Source organism: Leopardus geoffroyi, chromosome D4, assembly GCF_018350155.1.
Source record: "Leopardus geoffroyi isolate Oge1 chromosome D4, O.geoffroyi_Oge1_pat1.0, whole genome shotgun sequence".
Classification (NCBI taxonomy): domain Eukaryota; kingdom Metazoa; phylum Chordata; class Mammalia; order Carnivora; family Felidae; genus Leopardus; species Leopardus geoffroyi.
This window is the reverse complement of record NC_059342.1, coordinates 82,158,822-82,179,012: the sequence shown is the minus strand read 5'-3', so window position 1 is coordinate 82,179,012 and position 20,191 is coordinate 82,158,822. Positions and strand designations below refer to the sequence as shown.

At 44.2% G+C, this 20,191-nt stretch overlaps 1 protein-coding gene across 3 annotated transcripts; it reads left to right on the top strand.

Moving 5' to 3' along the window:
* Window positions 1-276: 276 nt before the first annotated feature.
* Window positions 277-9,638, top strand: PDCL (phosducin like). 3 transcript variants are annotated; one of them, XM_045468214.1, is made up of 4 exons: window positions 277-489; window positions 1,939-2,115; window positions 4,802-4,983; window positions 7,361-9,638. In XM_045468214.1, the coding sequence occupies exons 2-4, from the start codon at window positions 1,944-1,946 to the stop codon at window positions 7,910-7,912; spliced, it is 906 nt and encodes a 301-aa protein (XP_045324170.1). In that variant the 5' UTR covers window positions 277-489; window positions 1,939-1,943; the 3' UTR covers window positions 7,913-9,638. The 3 variants fall into 3 exon arrangements, with proteins under 3 accessions (XP_045324170.1, XP_045324171.1, XP_045324173.1); XM_045468215.1 differs by having other exon boundaries at window positions 287-531; XM_045468217.1 differs by lacking the exon at window positions 277-489 and having other exon boundaries at window positions 1,910-2,115.
* Window positions 9,639-20,191: the final 10,553 nt, after the last annotated feature.

The window sequence follows — 20,191 nt, the reverse complement described above, 5'->3', positions numbered from 1 at the left end:
AGGCGCCCCAAGACCGGGCTTTTTTTAATTCTGGGGCAAATTAACGTCTGAGTCTGTCATTAAGAGTCGCGATGTTATTAAGAACCAATGAAAAACACATATGAAATGATTTCAGAAACTTCAAAGATAACTAAACAAACTTTTCTTACTACTCAGAATTGGGTATATGCAGTGTAGCTTTTCATTTAAAGTAAAACAAAGCAAATTGAAATGTATTATTGTCGTCGAGGTGTTTTGTCCCAAAGGAGGACCCGTAGCCTTTCCTTCAACCACCAGAGGAGGCTTTTCCTAATTGGGCAGCGTGTCTGCCCGACCGCAGGAAGGCCGCCTCATTGGTCCGCGCAGTCGGGACTCCGGCGGCTTTTCTCTTAGTGCTCAAGGCGCCGACCCACTTCTCTTCGTTCACCCGAGCGCTCCCTTCCTTCGAAGTCCCTGAAGCTGCCAGCCCGAAGGCGTCCAGACTGACCTAGGCGGGGTAACTGCACTGAGGTCAGTCGGGAAGAAGCGGCGGGCATGGAATACGTGTGGGAGGTGATGGAATGCCGGTGCTCGGTGATGTCTGTGATCCCCCTCGACCCCCAGGCCTCTGCAACTTCTCTGCCTGCCTCCTCCTCTGGCCCCACCTCCACCAGGCTCCCCCAAAGGTTCCGCGCGCCCCTCCACCGCCCTTCCGCTGGCCCCGCCCCCCCCCCACCCCTCCACGAGCCAGCCTCTTCCGAGAGCCCTTCCGCTTTTTCCAGCCCAGCCCCACTCCGCCCAGGCCCCGCCTTCCTCGCGCCCTTCTCTGGCCCCGCCTCCTCCGGGAACCTCTCCACTGGCCCGCCCTGGCCCCATCCTCCTCAGAGGCCCTGCCCTTACCTAGCACAGCGTTACCTGGTCTCTCTGCTGGTCTTGCACCGCCTGAGTCGCCATGCCTCTTTAAGTTTGGTTCTGTTTCCCCGAAACCCCCACCTCTCCCCGTACCTGCACGTTTCTCTCAGTAAACCCTGCCTCCTGTACACCTTCTCTGCCCTTCTGCGGTCTCTCATTCACGTCCGATCCAAGCTGTGTCCTTAAGTGCTTAGTGAATTGTGCGGAGGCCTTGTGCTAGGCCTTGGAGGTCCCTGCTTTCAAGGCCCCTTGCCAGGTGGGAGAGGCACTTTGTAACGGAGTTAAACAGTCCGGGTGATAAGTCTTTAATGAAGGAATCCTAGTATTTCGATACTTAGAGGACTAGAGTTGTCACCCTCCCTGCTGGAAAGGCAAGCTGGCCTGTGAGGGGCTAAGCTGCACCTCTCTCTCCAAATGCCCCCTGGCTTCTTCTGATGCAGGCTCTTGGTTCTAACCATTGTCCTTTAGACTCTTGGGAATTAGTAAAATCTTATCACGGGCCCTTCTTTTAACCAGAGTTGGTAGGGCTTTCAGAGCCCATCCATCCACTGGGGATGTTGAGGGCAAGAGACAGATCAGTGATTGGCTTAGACAGTGACTCAGCATCATGCTCTTGATGCTGCTGTTTGGAGTTTTTCCTGAGGATTCTTACCCAACTTTCAATGACCCAGCAGTCTTAGTTGGTAGGAAAACCTAAAAGTATGTGTAGATAAAACCTCCAATCAGTAAGCAGATTTCTTCTAGCTAACACATCAGTACAGGATATGGTTTACAGAAGACAGTGACTCACACCTTCAGTCTCTTGGAGTCAAGCATCCTAGGGTTTGATCCCAGCTCCACCGTTTGCTGTGAAGTTTGGCAAAGAAGCTTCCCTTATCTGGGTTTTAGTTTTACCTTCTACGAAAAGAGCACAATTATGGTATGGATTTGTTGAGGTCCTGCTTATGAAAAAAGTCAATGTTAGGGTCCTGTAAATAGCAGGATCTCAGCATAAGTGAGCCCCTAGTCATCCGATTCATGTCTGTCTGGGTCACATCAGCAAAGAGCCTGATACATTGCCTCTCTCAGGAGCCATGACAACCCTGGATGATAAGCTGCTGGGGGAGAAGCTCCAGTACTATTACAGCAGCAGTGAGGATGAGGACAGCGACCACGAGGACAAGGATAGAGGCAGTGGTGCCCTGGCCGGCAGTTCGATGCCTGCAGATGCAGAGTTGGCAGGGGAAGGCATCTCAGTCAACACAGGTACTGGAAATCCCTGAGCTCAGGGAACAGGTTTAAAAAAATGTCCATTAAATATGTATCAGTCAGAAGTCTCCTGATCATTGCTCTCTAATTCCAGTCCCACTTCCAGAGATAACCTTTTGTCGGCATTTCCCTGGGTGTGCTCTGGCCATCTCAGTGCACAGTGCAGACTTGTGTGTGCACAGCATGCACAGACCGATCACACACAGTAAACACAGACCTGCTTTTGAATCCGGCTTCTCAAATTAATAGTTGTTTGATGTCACTTAAGTCGTAGGTATGCATATATTGGTATAAATGTATACCAATATATACCAATTCTAGTATAAATTCCTAGGAATGGCATATTTATACTTTTACATTTTAATATTTCCAAATTGCTGTCAGTAGAAGTGGCACTGGTTTATCTATAACCAGCAATGTGTTTTTTCCCCAGACACTTGCCCTCCTACTGTGTTACCAGAATTTGTGATCTTCGCCATCCTCAATGGATGACAAATGGTAACTCACTGTAGTTTTATTTCCTACCTTTTCAAGAGGGACACTGAACCTCTTTTATAACTTAAAACAATTTTTTTTAAATGTTAATTCATTTATGAGAGAGGGCGGGGCAGAGAGAGACACACACACACAGAATCCAAAGCAGGCTCCAGACTCTGAGCTGTCAGCACAGAGCCTGACGCAGGGCTTGAACTTACAAACTGTGAGATCATGACCTGAGCTGAAGTCGGAGGCTTAACCTACTGAGCCACCCAGGCGCCCCATCTTTTATAACTTTAAGAGCGAGTTTCCTGTCCTTTGCTCATTCTTAAAATTTGGTGGTTGGTCTTTTTCTTTTTAGGGAGCTTTGTTTTAAGGAAACTAATCAGTGTGGTATGAGCTGTAAATATTTCTACCAATTTGTGGTTTGTCTTTTGACTTTGTGTTCTTTTCTGGGCAGAAAATTTTTATTTTTATGTACCTGAAGGCATTATTTTATAGTTTCTTAATTTAGTTTCTTACCGAAAAGGTCTTTTTTCACTCCAGGATTATAAAAAGTTCTCCCATGCCTTTTTAAAATACTTTTATGATTTTTTTTACACTTAAATATTGATTAATCTGGAATTCATTTTGGTGCAAGGTATGTGGCAGGGCTTCACGTTAGTATTTTTCATATTTTACCCACTATTTCAACACTATTTATTGAATTAGCTGTCTTTTCTCCATTGCTTTGAAATGTCAGTCTTATCACGTATTGAATTTCTGTTTATATTTTTATCTTTAGCTATACTTTGTAGTTTCTTTCATTGATTTGTTTTTTACTGTGCTACATCACACTGTTTTTAATTACTGTGTTACATGTTTAGTACATGGTGGGGCTGGTTGACCTTCAGTACTCTTCTGTGCCATCATTTTCCCCCAATTTTTTTTTTAAGTAGGCTCTACCATCAACATGGGATAGAGTTCCTAAGACTGGGTACTGCGTGCTGTACTGACTGAACCAGCCAGGCACCCCTCAACTTTTGCTTTCTTATTTTTCCAAAGCAAATTTAGGAACGTGCACACATGGGAATACATTAAATATATAAATTAATTTAGGGGTTGTTGGCACCCTTGTGATGTTGGGTCTTCCTAGTCAGGAATATGGTATTGCTTTTCCATTTAACCAGGTCTTTCTTAGTGTTTCTTGGTAGCATTTTAAAGTTTTTCTCACATAGATTTTTATATTTTTTTCTGCAGTAACAAATAGCCTCCAAATCTCAGTGGCTCATGAGAGTGAAGGTGTATTTCTCAAATGTGTTACTTGCTGCTCGTGTGGGTCAGCAGCCCTGCTTTTGCTTCATATGTCCTGTCACTCTAGGGAAGGGTTGAAAGAGCAGCCCCTGACCGGGACTGCCTTTTCATGACCAGGTATAGCGAGCAAGAGAGGGCTGTTGGAAACGTAATGGCTCATAAATCTTTTGCTCAGAATCCATTGGCCAAAGCACATCACGTGGCCAAACCCAACATCAGTGGGCTGGGGATGCACGTACTCATCCCATAAGAGGTCCTACAAGTTACATGGCAAGGGGCAGGGAGGCTTGGGGGTAACTTGAATAACAGAACAACCTGCCACAATCTTGTTATAAAAATCCAGGTAATACAGAATGTATTAAGGTAGAAAGAAAAAAATAGAAGTTCTGTCTCACAAGTCCTCTTGGAGCCTACTAGCTAGAGACAGCTTCTGTTAACGGTTGACTTATTCTTCTTTAGTCCTTTTTCTATGAACATACAAATGTATGTGCACATATACGAATACCTGTAAATATTTGTACATACACAGGCAATTCCTTTTCTAAAAATTGGATGATCATACCATGATATTGTTCTGCATTTTGCTCTTTATTTATTTATTTTTTTGACCTAATGTATTTGAACATCTTTTATGGCAAGAAAACCTATAGCTACCTCATTCTTTCTACGAGTTGCCTCATTTTCCTTTGAGTAGATAAGTCATAACTTATTTAGTGCACCTCCTAATGTCGGGTCTTTAGCTCAGCCCCTTAATTATCGCAAGCCACGCTGCAGTGGACGTCACTACGTGGACCATGCTGCCCCGCGTGAGCGTTACCGTGCAGTCGGTGGGGCAAGCGTTAGACCGATGTGAGCTGGTCCGTAATTCTCTGCCTGCTCTTCTTGGTCACCTCCATGTTCACCATCGACCCAGGTCCAAAAGGGGTGATAAATGACTGGCGCCGCTTCAAACAGTTGGAGACTGAGCAAAGGGAGGAGCAGTGCCGGGAAATGGAACGGCTGATCAAGAAGCTGTCAATGACCTGCAGGTCCCATCTGGACGAAGAGGAGGAGCAACGCCAACAGAAGGAGCTCCAGGAGAAGATCAGTGGGAAGGTAATTAGCAGCCCCCCGGGCCTCTCTGAGAAAGGCTCCTGGCTGTTGCAACTGGGGTCAGTGATGCAAGAGGTGCAGGTGTTTGATCTGGCCTCCACAGAGCTGTGTAGTGTCAGGGGAAGTAGAGTCACGTCCTAACTCGGACACACTGGGGTTTGAACCTCAGCTCTGCTACTGGAGACGGTGGGGGTGTGTCTTCTGTTCTGAATCTGGTTTGTCAGGGGTCCGGTGAGGTCAGTCCCTCTACCTCACAGTGCTCTCTGGGTACAAAGGCCCCCGCAGTGCCTGGCCCATTCAAAGTGCTTTATGGAAGTCTTACCTTGGGCCAGAAATAACCCTCTGAAGTTGGTGGTTTTATCCCTGTTTTACAGATGATGAAACCGATGCTTTGAGAGGAGAGGGGACTTGGCTCAGGGCATCTAACTAGTAAATGCTCATAAGCACTGGGATTCTCACCCAGGTTTTTTTTGCTCTTTCCATGGTGCTGCTCTGTTTCACCTGAAGCCTATTCATGAGAATTTACTCTTAACAAGGCAACACAGTAGAAGCAAATGGACACTCTGGAAGATACTTGGAAATAGGCCCCTGACCCTCTGTTACTTGCCCTGTATCAAAAGGACCTTTTATTTCCCCTTCCACCTGCCCTCTGAACATGGGTGAATGTCAAGGAGTGCCTGAGATCATTTGGCTGTAGCCCAAAGCAGCTCTTGGCTGGGAATGCCAGCCAGGATCAGGGAGCAGATAAGAGGATTAAATGAGGAGTCATTTGCCTGGAGCAGGAGGAGGGTTTCAGGGCATTAGACTTTCTGACCATAATGGCTCAGAGGCACTCTGGTGGGCCGAGGTAGATGGGAAAGCTGGGAGCAGGGGGCTGGGAAGAAGGACGGTGCTGTGCTGGCCGTGACGCAGAAATGTCCATCCTGCTCTGCTGTGGTCCCCGGCCTCCACCGTCTGATTGGTGCCGGACTGGGCAGAGGTAGGCTTTGTTCCGGGTGTGGGGATGTCTTGCCGCAACAGGCCCAGAGAAGGAAGACAACTTTTGTGACTCGAGCTGGCAGCAGGGCTGTGTGCCCGCTGCTCACAGTGCTTCCTTATGCTGAGATTAGAGCAGATAAAGCAACACATGACCGCATGGGGCGGTTGAGAGCAGCTCTGTCCCTGTCCTCCTGGGTTGTGTACCACAGAGCAGAGCTGGAAACCACCTCAGTGCCAGAAAAGGGGAAGTCAAGCAAAATATGGCACAGTACGCGTCATTCTATAAAAAATAATTGAGAAGCAGGGGGAAATATTTGTGATGTAATAATGCCAAGTGGCAAGAGCAGGTTTCAGCTTAATTGGTACATCCACAACTGCTGTTAAAAAAGCAAAAATGATGTCAGCATGTGCCTGGTAATAAAAAGCAAAATACGGTATTAGAGAGTGTGACTGTGTGTTTTTAGTATGTATATGTGTGTGTGGGGAGGGTGCAGAGCAAGAATTACGAGTGTTCTTAAATTTTTAAAATTCCTTAGTATCGTGTTGTCTTTTCAACAAAAATGAAACAGTAGATAAAATAATCTATTGTCGAGACTGACCAAAAGAAACAAGTTCATGAAGTGATATTAATTGATGTCTGTTTGGAGGGAGAGACATTATAATACAGTAGCTGAAAGACTATATATATATATATATATATATATATATATATGTATTAATTTATTTATTTGTTTTTGAGAGAGAGAGAGAGAGAGAGAGAGAGAGAGAGAGAGAATCCTAAGCAGGCTCCATGCTGTCAGCACAGAGCCCCATGTGGAGCTCCAACCCATGAACTGTGAGATTGTGACCTGAGCCAAAACCAAAAGTCAGACACTTAACCAACTGAGCCACCCAGGAGCCCCAAAAGACTAGATTTTTTAAAAATCCAGTTTGAAATCTGGGCTTGTACCTACGTGAACTGGTGCAAATAATCTCAAGTCTTTGAATCTCAATTGTAAGATGGGGGCAATTGAAATCCCCTCCCAGTGGGGTTATCGTAAGAATTCCGTGAGCTTTAATGCATACAGAGCACTTAGCATGGTCCTGAGCTCACGTAACATAAGCATGTGGTACATGTTAACTATTTTTTTTTGAAGTTTATTTATTTATTTTGAGAGGGAGAAAGAGAGCACGTGTGCAAGTCAAGGAGGGAGAGAGAGGGAGGGAGAGAGAATCCCAAGCAGGCTCCGCACTGTCCCCACAGAGGCCGATGGGGGGCTCGAACCCACAAACCATGAGACCGCGACCTGAGTCGAGGTCAGTTGCTCAACCACCTGAACCACCCACGTGTCCCAGTACACGTTAACTATTATCACAGAGTTCAGTTTGTGTTTCTTCTGCTCACCTGCTGGTCATCCTGCAGATGACTCTGAAGGAGTTTGCCATGATGAATGAGGACCGAGATGACGAGGAGTTTCTACAGCAGTACCGGAAGCAGAGGATGGAAGAGATGCGGCAGCAGCTTCACAAGGGGCCCCAGTTCAAGCAGGTGTTTGAGATCCCCAGTGGAGAAGGGTTTTTAGAGATGATCGATAAAGAACAGAAAAGCACCCTCATCATGGTCCATATTTATGAGGACGGCATTCCGGGGACCGAAGCCATGAACGGCTGCATGATTTGCCTTGCTGCCGAGTACCCAGCTGTCAAATTCTGCCGGGTGAAGAGCTCAGTTATTGGAGCCAGCAGTCGCTTCACCAGGAATGCCCTTCCGGCCCTGCTGATCTACAAGGGGGGTGAGTTGATTGGCAATTTTGTTCGTGTCACTGACCAGCTGGGGGAAGATTTCTTTGCTGTGGACCTCGAAGCTTTTCTGCAGGAATTTGGATTGCTCCCAGAAAAAGAAGTCTTGGTGCTCACGTCTGTGTGTAACTCTGCCACCTGTCACAGCGAGGACAGTGATTTGGAAATAGATTGAACTGATAGTCTAGCTGCATAGATTTCTCCTTGTTTGGGCTGGAAGACACATGTCTGTGGATTTGTTTTTGTTCCTTCCTGTGTTGTGTGGCTTTCCAGCTGTTCTTTGTAGTCCTTTTTATTATATGTAAAGTCAAGAAATTCTTAGATTAAACTGGAATGCTAAATCACCTTGTGGCTAGCAGTACAAAGTGACTTCAAACTGTATAAACAGGAAACCAGGCTTTTGAACTGTTTACTTAAGATTCTCTAGCATGACATCTCTGTTATTGTTTCTAGTCAATATTTACATAACATCCTAAAGACAGTGTCCTGGAAATTGTCTTCAGATGATCTCAGAGGTCTCTGCCAGGCCTGGGAATATAATTCTATAGTTAGTGTGTTATTTGCAACATAAATAGTGTGTCCCCTTCATCAGTGATTATAAATTGTATTTACTTGTAATCAGATGTTCTCTACCGGGGTCTTGTTTAAAGGTTTCAGACAATGATGTTTGCCCCATCAAGAGGGGTGACCTTTGCTGTGGGAGCCAGTGTCCTGCTGAAACGTTACTAAGTCTTAAATAGGAGGAAGGATTGAGGCTGACTGTGCTCCTGATGCTGGAAGGCCAGCTTGATTTAAAAACATCAGAGCTGGGTTGGAGCTGGGAAGCCTTTTGAAATTGGATGATCTTTGGATAAGATCCTCTTGCTAATTTCTTTGTCTCTCTCTCTCTCTCTCTCTCTCTTATTTAACAATGTGACTTTTTTGTTTAATGTAGCTTTTTAAAAAAATTTTTTTTTTTTTGCATATTTGAAAAGTAATATTCAACAGAGGAAAATTTGCCGCAATACAAAGTGAAAATAAGAAAGTTAGAATAATGTCCCATCCAACCATCTAGGGTAAAACACTATTAATATTTTGGCATATTTCCTTCCAACGTATTTTCTTTGTATACATAGACATTTTGCTTGTTTGTTTTTAAACAAAACAATGGGATCATTCTGAACATACTGTTTTATAGTATGGTCAGCTAATATGTATCAAAATTTTTTTCATGTTATTACTAGTCTACCACATTGTAAAAATGGCTCTTGATATTCCATTGTGTAGATGTGCTGTGATTTGCTTCGTGGTTGTCTCTTGAAAAACAGCAAAGACTTTTTACTACAGAAGTAGTAGGTGTCCATTTTTCCTCCAATGTGATAAAAATTGTTAAGCTAAAAAGAGCTTTTACGGGTCCTATAATTCCGCCAACCAAAAATGATTCCTGTTATCATTTTCACAGGAATTTCTAGGTTTTTTTTTCTATTTGTATTTGTATTTATAATATTGTCATTTGAATGTTTTCCTCCTCTTTTTTTTTTGCTTAAGACGGTGTACATTCTAAGGTCAGGGAAAATGTAATCTGGAATGAAAAGATTAGCTTTAGAATTCAGTTTTGCTTTTCCTGGTTATTCAGGAATTGACTAACTAGAAGGGTCTCACAAATATCTGTTGTAGTTAATCAGTAAGAAGAAAGTGCATGGTTTTTCTGATTTAAAAAACTCATTGTAGACAGTGTAGAAGAAGCAGAGATAACTGTTGTTAATGTTCTTGTTAATTTCCTTCAGTCCTTTTTCACTATTTTTAGTAACATTGAGAGCTTATTGGATTTAGTTCCGTGTTCTATTTTATTAATATGATGCCGTAAATAATTTGACATGTATAAAAATTCTAAATAAATACTTTTTAATGCCTTCATAATATTCCATCATTTGTATATGCCATGATTTATTTAGCCAGTTCCTTAATATTGGGTATTTAGATTCCCAGTTTTTCACTAAAATACTTAGCATTTTTGCATTTTGAGCCATATTTTGGGTAGTTCTCTTGGTATAGATTTCTGGAAGAGGAATTCTTGGATGAAGGGACAGGAGCATTTGTAAAGTAGTTTTTAGAAACTATCTCTTGTTGCAATCAGAAATGAAAATATGCACTCACAGAACCTTAACTTTGCCTTTCAAGAACAGAGATTCCAAAATGAAATGAACAGACATGGAATGGGAAAATCCTTGAGTATTAATCTCTTACTCGATGTAGTGTAAGCAGCATGGGCTTGGGAGTCCAGAAAGATTTGGGTTCAAATCCTGTCAGCTCCTGGTGAGGTACCCAGCCTTCTTGAAGCTCTGTTTCCTCACCTCTGCAGTGTCAATACTTACCTGTTCTGTGAAGTGGTTCCCGGCATGTGGTCCCAGAGCTGGGCATCAGCTTCACTGGGAAACCTGTGTGAGATGCAGACTTTTCCTGCCCTCCAGGTGATTCTGAGGCTTGTTCAAGCGTGGGAATCACTGATGTATGGATCAAGGTGAGTGACAGCAGCTATCACCAAACGGCTTACTTATTTGGGTAAGGGAGAGAAGGAGTTGAAAGCGGACGCTCAGATCTCTTCCTCTTTATGTGATTCTCCTTTTTAGTCATGGAATTGAGGAAAGGAAAGAGAAACTGCTACTTGTCCATCCTAAACTATGTCCCCGTGGTATTCCAGATTTCATTTTTCCTCCAGAACAAGAGTCCCGTGAAGGCACAGACTTTGTTTTTTCCTCCCTGTGCGTGGCATAATTACTGTTCACTCCAGGGATGATAGGCTAACGTTTACTAGCTTTGTGGCCAAGATGCTGAACCCCTCTGCACCTCAGTTTCTTCATTTGTGAAATGAGAATCAATCCATATGAAATATTGAGAACACAGCCTTCAAATATGTGTTTCCATCATCCCCAGTGCCCACTACTGTGTCTGACACTTGGTAATGATCAATAAACGTTCAATAACGAACGTATGGGCCCACTGAATACCGGCAGCCTTTCAAGGTAGGAAATAAATAGTAACTTTCAGACATGAAGAAACTAAGACTTAGCAGGGTTAAGGGACTACACAGGGCTTGTGGGCAGGGCAGGATTTAAAATCAGGTCTATGTACTTCCGAAATTTTCACCGTTTCCGGGATGTCATGTTACTCTGGGTGGAGAAAGCAAATGATCGAGGGACAATAAAATCGGTCAATTTAAAAAAGAAAAAATGGAGGAAGTAAATTTAAAAAAATTTAAAAAGAAAATAGTTGGAGGAAGTAAAGGGAGAGAATTTATTTATTTATTTATTTATATTTTTTAATGTTTAATATTTGAGAGCGATAGAGAGAGAGATGGAGTGAGAGCAGGGGAGGGGCAGAGAAAGGGAGACGCAGAATCTGAAACAGGCTCCAGGCTCTGAGCTGTCAGCACAGAGCCCGACGCAGGGCTCAAACCCAACGAATGGTGAGATCATGACCTGAGCTGAGGTTGGATGCTTAACCGACTGAGCCACCCAGGCACCCCTTCAGTGCCTCTTTAAAGAGTGCAGGCCAGTCGTCTTACAGAATGTCCCACACTCTGATTTCTCTAATTATTTCCTCTTTTGGGGTTATAATGTGACCAGAAGTGATGTTACATGGTCTTACTGAATCAAGTCAGGGAATCCGTGATGTCAGCTCAGTGACCCTAGGTTTAATCACTTGGTCAAGGTGGTGAATGCCAGATCTCCATATTGTAAGGTTATTTGCCTTTTTGTGAGTAGTAAGGGTATGATACTTTGAGACTGTGCGAGTGTCTTTTTCCCAACAACCATCTACCTGAGGGCTTTAGCATCTGTTGATGATCCTTGCCTGAGCCAAGTTAGTACACTGGGTTTTGTCAAAAGGTGATTTTCTAATTCTGTCTTTTCTTTTGCATTTATTACCTGATCTTGCACAAAACAGAACTCTACCTCCCTGTCCGCCTCCCCTCCCCCCCCATGAATGCTATGAACTTACAGATTTTTTAAAAATTCAGTGTCTATTATCATAATTCTTTCCGGGGCTTTGGTTGCCTTTGCAAACCAATTCCTGTCTCCTTTTGAGATAAGCCATTAGTTTTCGAGCACTTACCTTCTTTCTGGTCTAAGCTGTTCCAGAATCACGTGGAACTTCTCTGCTAAGGACTTAGAGTTAGCCACTTTCCAAGAAGCTCTGGTTCCTTTTATGGAGAGTGACATTTAGAACTAAAATCCAGGTGCTATGTGCTCATTGCTAGTGGGATGCTAGTCACTGCTTCTAGGTCCTTTCAGTGGACAGAGGAAAAATAGGGATTTCTAAAATGTATGAGTTCATATGGATACTTCAGTGGAAACACAATTCCCAGCATCCATGTATTTATTAATTTTTATCATCACATAATACACACTAAATAGCTTCATAATTATGCCTATGCCACTAACAAAAGCAACCCTAAATGAAAATTTCAAGATTTCTTTGCCGTCCCTTTTCTTCTTCCTCTTCCTCCTCCTTCCTCTCCTTCTTCTGTTTCTTCCTCTTCTCTTCCTCCTCCTCTGCCTCCTCCTCCTCCCCCTCCTCCTTCCTCTCCTTCCTGTCCTCCTCCTCCTTCTCCTTTTCCTCTTTCTTCTCCTCCTCCTCCTTCTCCTCTTCCTCCTCCTCCTTTTTTTTTTCTTCATTCTTAGAGCACATCCTTCTAAGGATGTAGAATATTGAGTTAAAAAAGTCATCTGAATTATTTTTTTTCTGTGTGGTTATGTTGTCAACTTGGTATAGAAATAGATTTATTTGTGTGAATAACTTGACTTCAAATTCAAAGACACCACAAGTTGCATATTACATAGTACTAAAAATAAATTAATTGTTAAATAGCTTTATGGGGATCTCAAAATAGATGGAAAACGGAAAAAAAAGTAGATTCATTTGTTTCTGCACGATTCCATTTTTGGATTTGCTTTTTTCATCCTTTTTGATTGAACTGATTTGAACACATAAAACATTAACCTAGTTTGAAAGCCAACACTATATAAAAAGATCCTCAAAGAAGTCTCGCTCCCATCTTCCTTCCTTCCACCTCAAGAGTTGATGTTTGAGGGGCGCCTGGGTGGCTCAGTCGTTTAAGCGGCTGACTTCGGCTCGGGTCATGATCTCGCGGTCCGTGAGTTCGAGCCCTGCATCGGGCTCTGTGCTGACAGCTCAGAGCCTGGAACCTGTTTCAGATTCTGTGTCTCCCTCTCTCTGACCCTCCCCTGTTCATGCTCTGTCTCTCTCTGTCTCAAAAATAAATAAACGTTAAAAAAAAAAAAAAAAAAAAGAAAAAAAAGAATTGATGTTTGCTCGTGTGAATGACCTTGGGTGGATTTCTGAGTCCCTCTGAGCTTTGGTCCCCAAAGGAGGATAGTTATAGTAACTATCTCAGAAGGCTGCTGCCAGGGTTCATCCAACGGGTTGAAGTTCTTCACATAGTGTGCACAGAGTAAACATCCCATAAATGTCATCTGTTTATCTACTGTCCATCCTCCACAAGGCCCCGATTCCACTTATCAAAGAAAAGCCTTACTGAAGACATTGGAGCCCCCTTGGAAGCATGGGAAATCATTATTTATCCTGCAAAACTCAGCTTAAATCTCCCATCCTCTCTGGATCCTTGATAAGTCTTTACTGTCTCTTCAGGAAGAAACAGTAACACCACTGCACGAGCTCCCATGAGTTATGGCAACATTGGTTAGGAAAAGTTTTGAGGGCTCAGAGCCTGACTCCAGCAAAAACTGGAGGTACCTTTGTTTCCTCATGTATATACTGGGGTAACAGGAGTTTGCATGACAGGCCCACGAATTAATACCAGCAAAGTACCTAGCACTTGGCTCAACACATAGAAACGTCTCAGTACATTATCTACTGTTGTTTTCATGCTATCGTTTTGTATTCAGTTTAAGAAAAACAATTTGAGGTTTGCCCTAAATGTGACACATGGAAGTCCTGGTGGCTTGAATGATCTTGTCTCCGTTTCCTGTCGGGTAACCCCATCTTCAGCATGTGTATTTGCCCCAGTTGAATTGTATTTGTTTACATAAAATACTATGATGTATTTGGGGACAGGGACTGTATCCTATTATTTCTGGTTTCTGATCTGAGTTGATGGAAGTGCATGTTTGCTGCTTAAATGGGGAAATTCCCCAAGGCCGAAGTAGGTTGGAATTCACATTAGGGCAGAAGGCTATCTGTTACATTGCTTTTCCAGAAATGTTACATATCTTTTTTTTTTAATTCATTTTGAGAGGAGAGAGAGAGAGAGAGAGCAGGGGAGGGGCAGAGAGAGACGGAGAGAGATCCTAAGCAGGCTCCATGCTCAGTGCAGAGCCCGACAGGGGGCTCAATCCCACGAACCTGAGCTCATGAAATCAAGAGTCAGACACTCAACCGACTGAACCACCCATGCGGCCCAAGAAATGTTACAAAACTTTGATCAGAGGTGTACTACCTATGCTCCCTGAGAACCAGATTACGAGTTCAAGTTAAAAACCCTCAGCCCTGGGGCACCTGGGTGGCCTGTTGGTTAAGCATTCAACTTTGGCTCAGGTCATGATGTCACAGTTTGTGAGTTCGGGCGGCATAGGGCTCTCTGCTGTCAGCTTGGAGCCTTCTTCAGATCCTCTGTCCCCTCTCTCTGTCCCTCCCCAGCTCACGCGCTCTCTCTAAAATAAATAAGCATTAAAAATAATAAATAAAGTACATAAACAAACAAACAAACAAACAAACAAACAAACACACCAAAACCTCATCCAGGCCAAAGCAAGAGGAAATACCGGTTATAACCTGATATGACCACACGGTGGCAGCAGAGGAGAGGGAAGGAATAGTTCTGCGGCCGTCGATAAGCCTAGCCACAGACTTGGGGCTTAGGGGCTGAGGGTGATGTCTAGTACCCCGTACTAGTCACTTTAGAGAGTTTTTTTTTTTAGGAGGGAGAACTAGAAAGTATTACATTCACACAGTTTATTAATGAGGAACAGAACAAACAAAACATTATTTGGTGAATACAACATACATACACTTAACTTTCATATTATGCTCAGTTAAAGCTGAGGGAAACGTTGGCCTCAGGAAGAGAAGAGGAAGGCAGGGGGCACCCACTAGTCCCCAGTGAAGAGTCCTGAGCTCCCTAGTTCAGAGCACAGGCTTTGTGTTCAAATCCCAGTCCTGTCATTTATCCCCAGTGACATCTTGTCCCCTAACTGTAGTAGTGAGAGTGACCAACATATATATTGAGACATATTAGGTGCTGGGTCCTTATTCTAAGCACATTACTTTTTTTTTTTTTTAATTTTTTTTAACGTTTATTTATTTTTGAGACAGAGAGAGACAGAGCATGAATGGGGGAGGGTCAGAGAGAGGGAGACACAGAATCCGAAACAGGCTCCAGGCTCTGAGCTGTCAGCACAGAGCCCGACGTGGGGCTCGAACTCACGGACTGCGAGATCATGACCTGAGCCGAAGTCGGCCGCTTAACTGACTGAGCCACCCAGGCGCCCCTAAGCACATTACTTTTTATTTATTTATTTTTTAATTTAAATTAAATTTAAAAATTTTAAGGTAAACTCTACCCTTAATGCAAGACTCGAGCTCACGACCCCAAGACCAAGAAGGGTCGTATGCTCCACTGACTGAGCCAGCCAGGTGCCCCTATTCTCAGCACTTAATGTGTATTTTCTTAGATAATTCTCATAACAACCTCAGAGAGAGATTATTATTCTCATTTATAGGTAAGCAATTTGCCCAGGGTCAACCAGCTAGTGAATAATCATGTCGGGACTTAAACCCAGGAACTCAGAGCTCAGAAGTCAGGATCTTAGTCTGCTTGGCAGCCTTACCTATGCACAGACTATAACGATGCCCACCGAGAAAGGCTGCTGGGAAGATATGAGGGGTGCCTGCCCTGTGTTGGTGTTATGGACTGAACTAAGACACCGGTTCCTAGGGGCCCCTGGTTGGCTCAGTCGGTTAAGCATCCGACTTCGACTTAGGTACTGATCTCATGGTTCAAGAGTTCAAGCCCTGCATCAGGCTGTCTTGCTCTCAGCACATAGTCTGCTTTGGATTTTCTGTCCCCCCCTTCTCTGCCCCTTACCCCACACATGCTCTCTCTCTCTCTCTCTCTCTCTCTCAAAAATAAATGTTAAAAAAAAGACACTGATTCCTAGTAAATTCTATAAATTCAAGAGAGGAAGGAGAAATAGGATACCTCAAACTTACCTCGAAGGAGAGTTGGTCAGGATCACAGAATCCTCTGCCCTCCAGGTAGGCCTGCTGTCCGTCTTTTCCAGAGTTGTGTATTTCTACAGCCTCCCTGTTACCTCTGAACACTTCCCACGAAGTACAGCCTTTCTAAAGGCAAGGATGCTGTCTCCCTTTTGGCAGAGTCTCAAGTCTTACAAGATTTAGGGCAAGGATTCTGCAATTGTGCCTTGGAGACCACCTGCATCAAAATCACCTAAGGTGCTTATTCAAAAGGAAGTTCCAGCCGTCCCCCACCGCCCCCCCCCCCCGCCCCGCCCCTGCTGATCCTGGAAGTCTGGGGCTGGAGGGTAGAATACGCATTTTACTGAACATGCCAGGTTATTCTGATGTGTGGCAAATAGATTGGGAATAAGAATGGGGTGAGGGGAGGTGCGCCTGGCTCAGGTCATGATCTCAGGATTCCTGAGATTGAGCCTGTGACAGTTTGTGAGATGGAGCCCGGCCTCGGGCTCTGTGCTGATGGCAAGGAGCCTGCCTGGGATTGTCTGTCTCTCCTCTTTCTCCCCATCTCCTGTTCACGCATGCAGGTATGCACTCTCTCTCTCTCTCTCAAGAAATAAATCAACCTTTAAAAAAAAGAATGGGATGAAGGGAGGGCTTTTACTGTTCCTCATTTCAGCCCAGAGCCAGATCTCTGCTCAAATACTGATTCTAGGGGCGCCTGGGTGGCTCAGTTGGTTAAGCGTCCGACTTTGGCTCAGGTCATGATCTCACAGCTTGTGGGTTCGAGCCCCGCATCAGGCTCTGGGCCTGGAGCCTGCTTTGGATTCTGTGTCTCCCTCTCTCTCTGCCCCTCTCCCACTCATGCTCTGTCTCTGCCTATCAAAAAAAATAAAGAAACGTAATAATAAAAAAAAAAATTTTTTTTTTAAAAATACTGATTCTACCATTTGTGGCTTGAAGCCTTGAGTAAGTTACCTCCCTGAGCTACAATTTCCTTATCTGTAAAATGGGAATAATAATGCGTGCCACACAGGACTTTTATGAGGACTAGATGGTATGATGAATGCAAAGCCACCAGCACCAAATCTGGCCTATGTTTAGTTTACTTCCTGCCTTGTCATTGTGGCTTCTGAGGTCTGTGGTTACTACATTTCACGATGTGGGTGGTAATGGTCTTAGTCATGGTTTCATCAAATGTCAGTTGTTCTGTGCTCCTTGGAGAGAGGAAGAGGTCTCTGTGTGTGTGTATTGAGTCAGGGGGTAGGGATGGGGTATCTGGCTACTTGCCAGAAACAGGGTTATTTGATTAGTTTCGCTCATCTTATTTTTCCAGCCTTTTCCCTTCCCACAAGAGAGGAGCTGACAATGTTCCAGTGTGGTTTGAACGTGAGTGTGGGAATGATTATAAAGTCTCCAAAGAAAGCAATCAAGACACTCTCTGCAAAGAGAAAGTGGATTTGGTTATGAGATCTGAAAGGGAGAGCCATGACTCCTACTTCTAGGCGCTTTTAGTTAAGTGGAAGGGCATAACTCATATCCTCAAAGAATCCTCAGTGGATTCATACTCAGAACAAGAGTATCGGTCCCCAAAGCAAGCAGAGAAAGCAAGTATGCCTTGGTAGGTCAATCCTCAGGACATTGAAGGGACTGGGACATGCTGTGTTGGAGAAAAAGGCAAATATCAGAAATAGTTCTGGGAGCTTCATCAGTTTGCTATGGAACACATCACCCAAAAACTCAGTGCCTTAAAATGGGAGTCATTTATTTTCACTCCCACGTCTTTGGGACAGCTGGGTCCTGGCTGATTGGGCGGGGCTTCTCTTGCCATCTGCAGGTCAGGTGGGGGCTCTGCTCTAGGCTGGGTTTGCCAGGGTCACCTTGACTGGAGCAGCTCTGCTCCATGTGTCTCTCATCCTTCTCCTTCTCTTGCCACCAGTGGGCCACCGGGCATGTCCTTCTCAGGACAATGAAAGAAACACAAGAGAACAAGCCCAATATCATATCTTCTTTTCGTGCCTGTATCATGCGTCCTAATATTCCATCGACAAAGCCAGGTGCGTGGTTGAACCCAGAGTCATGGAGGGCAAAGTTATGTGGTCGAGGGTGTGGATTCAGCGATGGGTGAACTGGGGCCGTTGATGTAATTGGCCAGATTCCTCCATGAATTTCCTCAAGCTCTTCTTCACTCCTGATCTCAAGTCATTGCTTTCTCTTTGATGCTGCTACAGCACCTGGTACCTCTGTCTGGCTTGGATCCCAATCCACGCTGCCATTGTGTATGTGAGTGTGAGAACTGCGTGCACAGCCCTGGTGCCCAGTAAGTGACAGTAAGAGAGAGAGAAGAGAGCAGCCAAGGGAAGGAAGTAGGATCAAGCGACCGAAAAAACAGGACCGGCACATAAGGGTGAAGCGAGTGGAGGGAACAAAAGGAAAGAGATGCGAACAGGCTGAGCTAGGCTCTTGCCCGTTCATCTTCTTGGAATATTGATCGATTCCAAGTATTTTAAAGCAGTCGTATCTGCATTGAGACAGCGTCTTTGTGTTTTTATTTTTAGGTGTAATGGTTGCATTTTCCTGGTGGCAACGCTGCTTGAAAGGATACGTAGGCTGATAGAAATCACATAGGCTGTTAGAAATCTCCTTTGTACCCCTGGAAGGAGTAATCAGTTAATGATTTAGGATTCGAGCCTCCTTCACTACTGAGATCTCTCCAGATGCTACACCTTTGAGACCAAGCCCGCCTTACTTTGTAATGCGTGAAGGTTATATTAGAAAGGAGGGAGTAGAGGCAGACTCAAATTCTTTTCTTGAAATGCAATTAATTATTTTTTCAGGTTGAGGTGGGTCATAGTGCCGCGTGTTATTTTGAATAAACTGAAAAGTTGCAAATATCGCTGCTGGGAGGGTGGGCTAGATTGATTTTGAAAGGGCCGGAAATCATTTCAGGGTAACCTGAGAAATATGGTGGGTAAGAAGCAGCCTTCTGTGTGCCACATAAAGGCTTTCTGAAGACAGACTGCAAACCCCCTTGACCTACAGCAGCAGCCTCACCTGGATAAGCAGAGGCTCTTCGGAGGAACAGCCTAGAAACAAACAAAATAAGCATTTGCATATGCTTATTTTGCTTAGGGTGTTCAAAATTGGTCTCTTTATGTTTCATGTGAAAAAGATCCAAGAGAAACTTCTTCAGTGGCTTTAAGAACTCCTTTGCAGGAGCACCTGGGTGGCTCAGTCAGTTAAGTGTCCAACTTCTGCTCAGGTCATGATTTCGTGGTTTGTGAGTTCGAGCCCTGCATGGGACTCTCTGCTGTCAGCCCAGAGCCTGCTTCGTATCCTCTGTCCTCCTCTGTCTCTGCCCCTCCCCTGCTTGCACTCTTTCTGTCTCTCTCAAAAATAAATAAACTTAAAACAAAAGTATATATATATATAGTATATATATATATGTATATATATATATATATACTTATAGTATACTATACTTATAGTATACTTATATACTTATAGTATATATACTTATACTTATAGTATACTATACTATACTATATACTATATATACTATATATACTATACTATACTATATATACTATATATATAATTATATATATAATATACTATATATATGTTATATATATGAACACCTTTGCAGTCTTTCTGGAGATGGGGGAAGGATTTATCTTCCTGTCTCCAGGTCAGTGTCAGCTGCTAGGTCTATCTGAAGTAAAACACGAGGCCGTATCTAGGTGGGGGTGGGCTGAGAATGGGGCCCACGGACCCAAATGCCTTGAAGCTATATTTGCATGACCACTATTTCCATCTCTTGCCTGTCTTACTGGGGGTCTGGAAGTAGAACACTCTTCCAGGGTGCAGCCAGCTCTTTGGAATGACATCTGAGCAGGATGACGAGGGCACAGCTGGTGGCCCAGAAGAGGGAAGCACTGGCAGTCTCCCAACCCCACCCCGCGTCCCCTGATGCAGAAACATCACCTGGGAGAGGACCAGGAGACAGACAAAGCAGCAGCATATCGCACGCATAGTCTCTGTGCCAGGTTCTAGAGACAGAGAGAACTCAGGTAGGGTCCCTCCTGGTCAGCTCATAGAATGTGTCCAAGTCCCTCATGACACCTAGCCAGGTCCCTAAGGTAGGGCTGATGGTGCCCGTGTGGAATGGTTGATGAGCATCGTGACCAGTATGTTTGTGAAGCTTTAGACAAGGCACAGGGAGGAATTGGGTTGTGAA

Bases quoted from the DNA above. Each gene is read 5' to 3' on its own strand.
- PDCL (XM_045468214.1), top strand. From the start codon at position 1,944: ATGACAACCCTGGATGATAAGCTGCTGGGGGAGAAGCTCCAGTACTAT. The intron at 2,116-4,801 runs GTACTGGAAATC...CCATCGACCCAG, and splicing joins AGGCATCTCAGTCAACACAG to GTCCAAAAGGGGTGATAAAT. The intron at 4,984-7,360 runs GTAATTAGCAGC...GTCATCCTGCAG, and splicing joins AGGAGAAGATCAGTGGGAAG to ATGACTCTGAAGGAGTTTGC.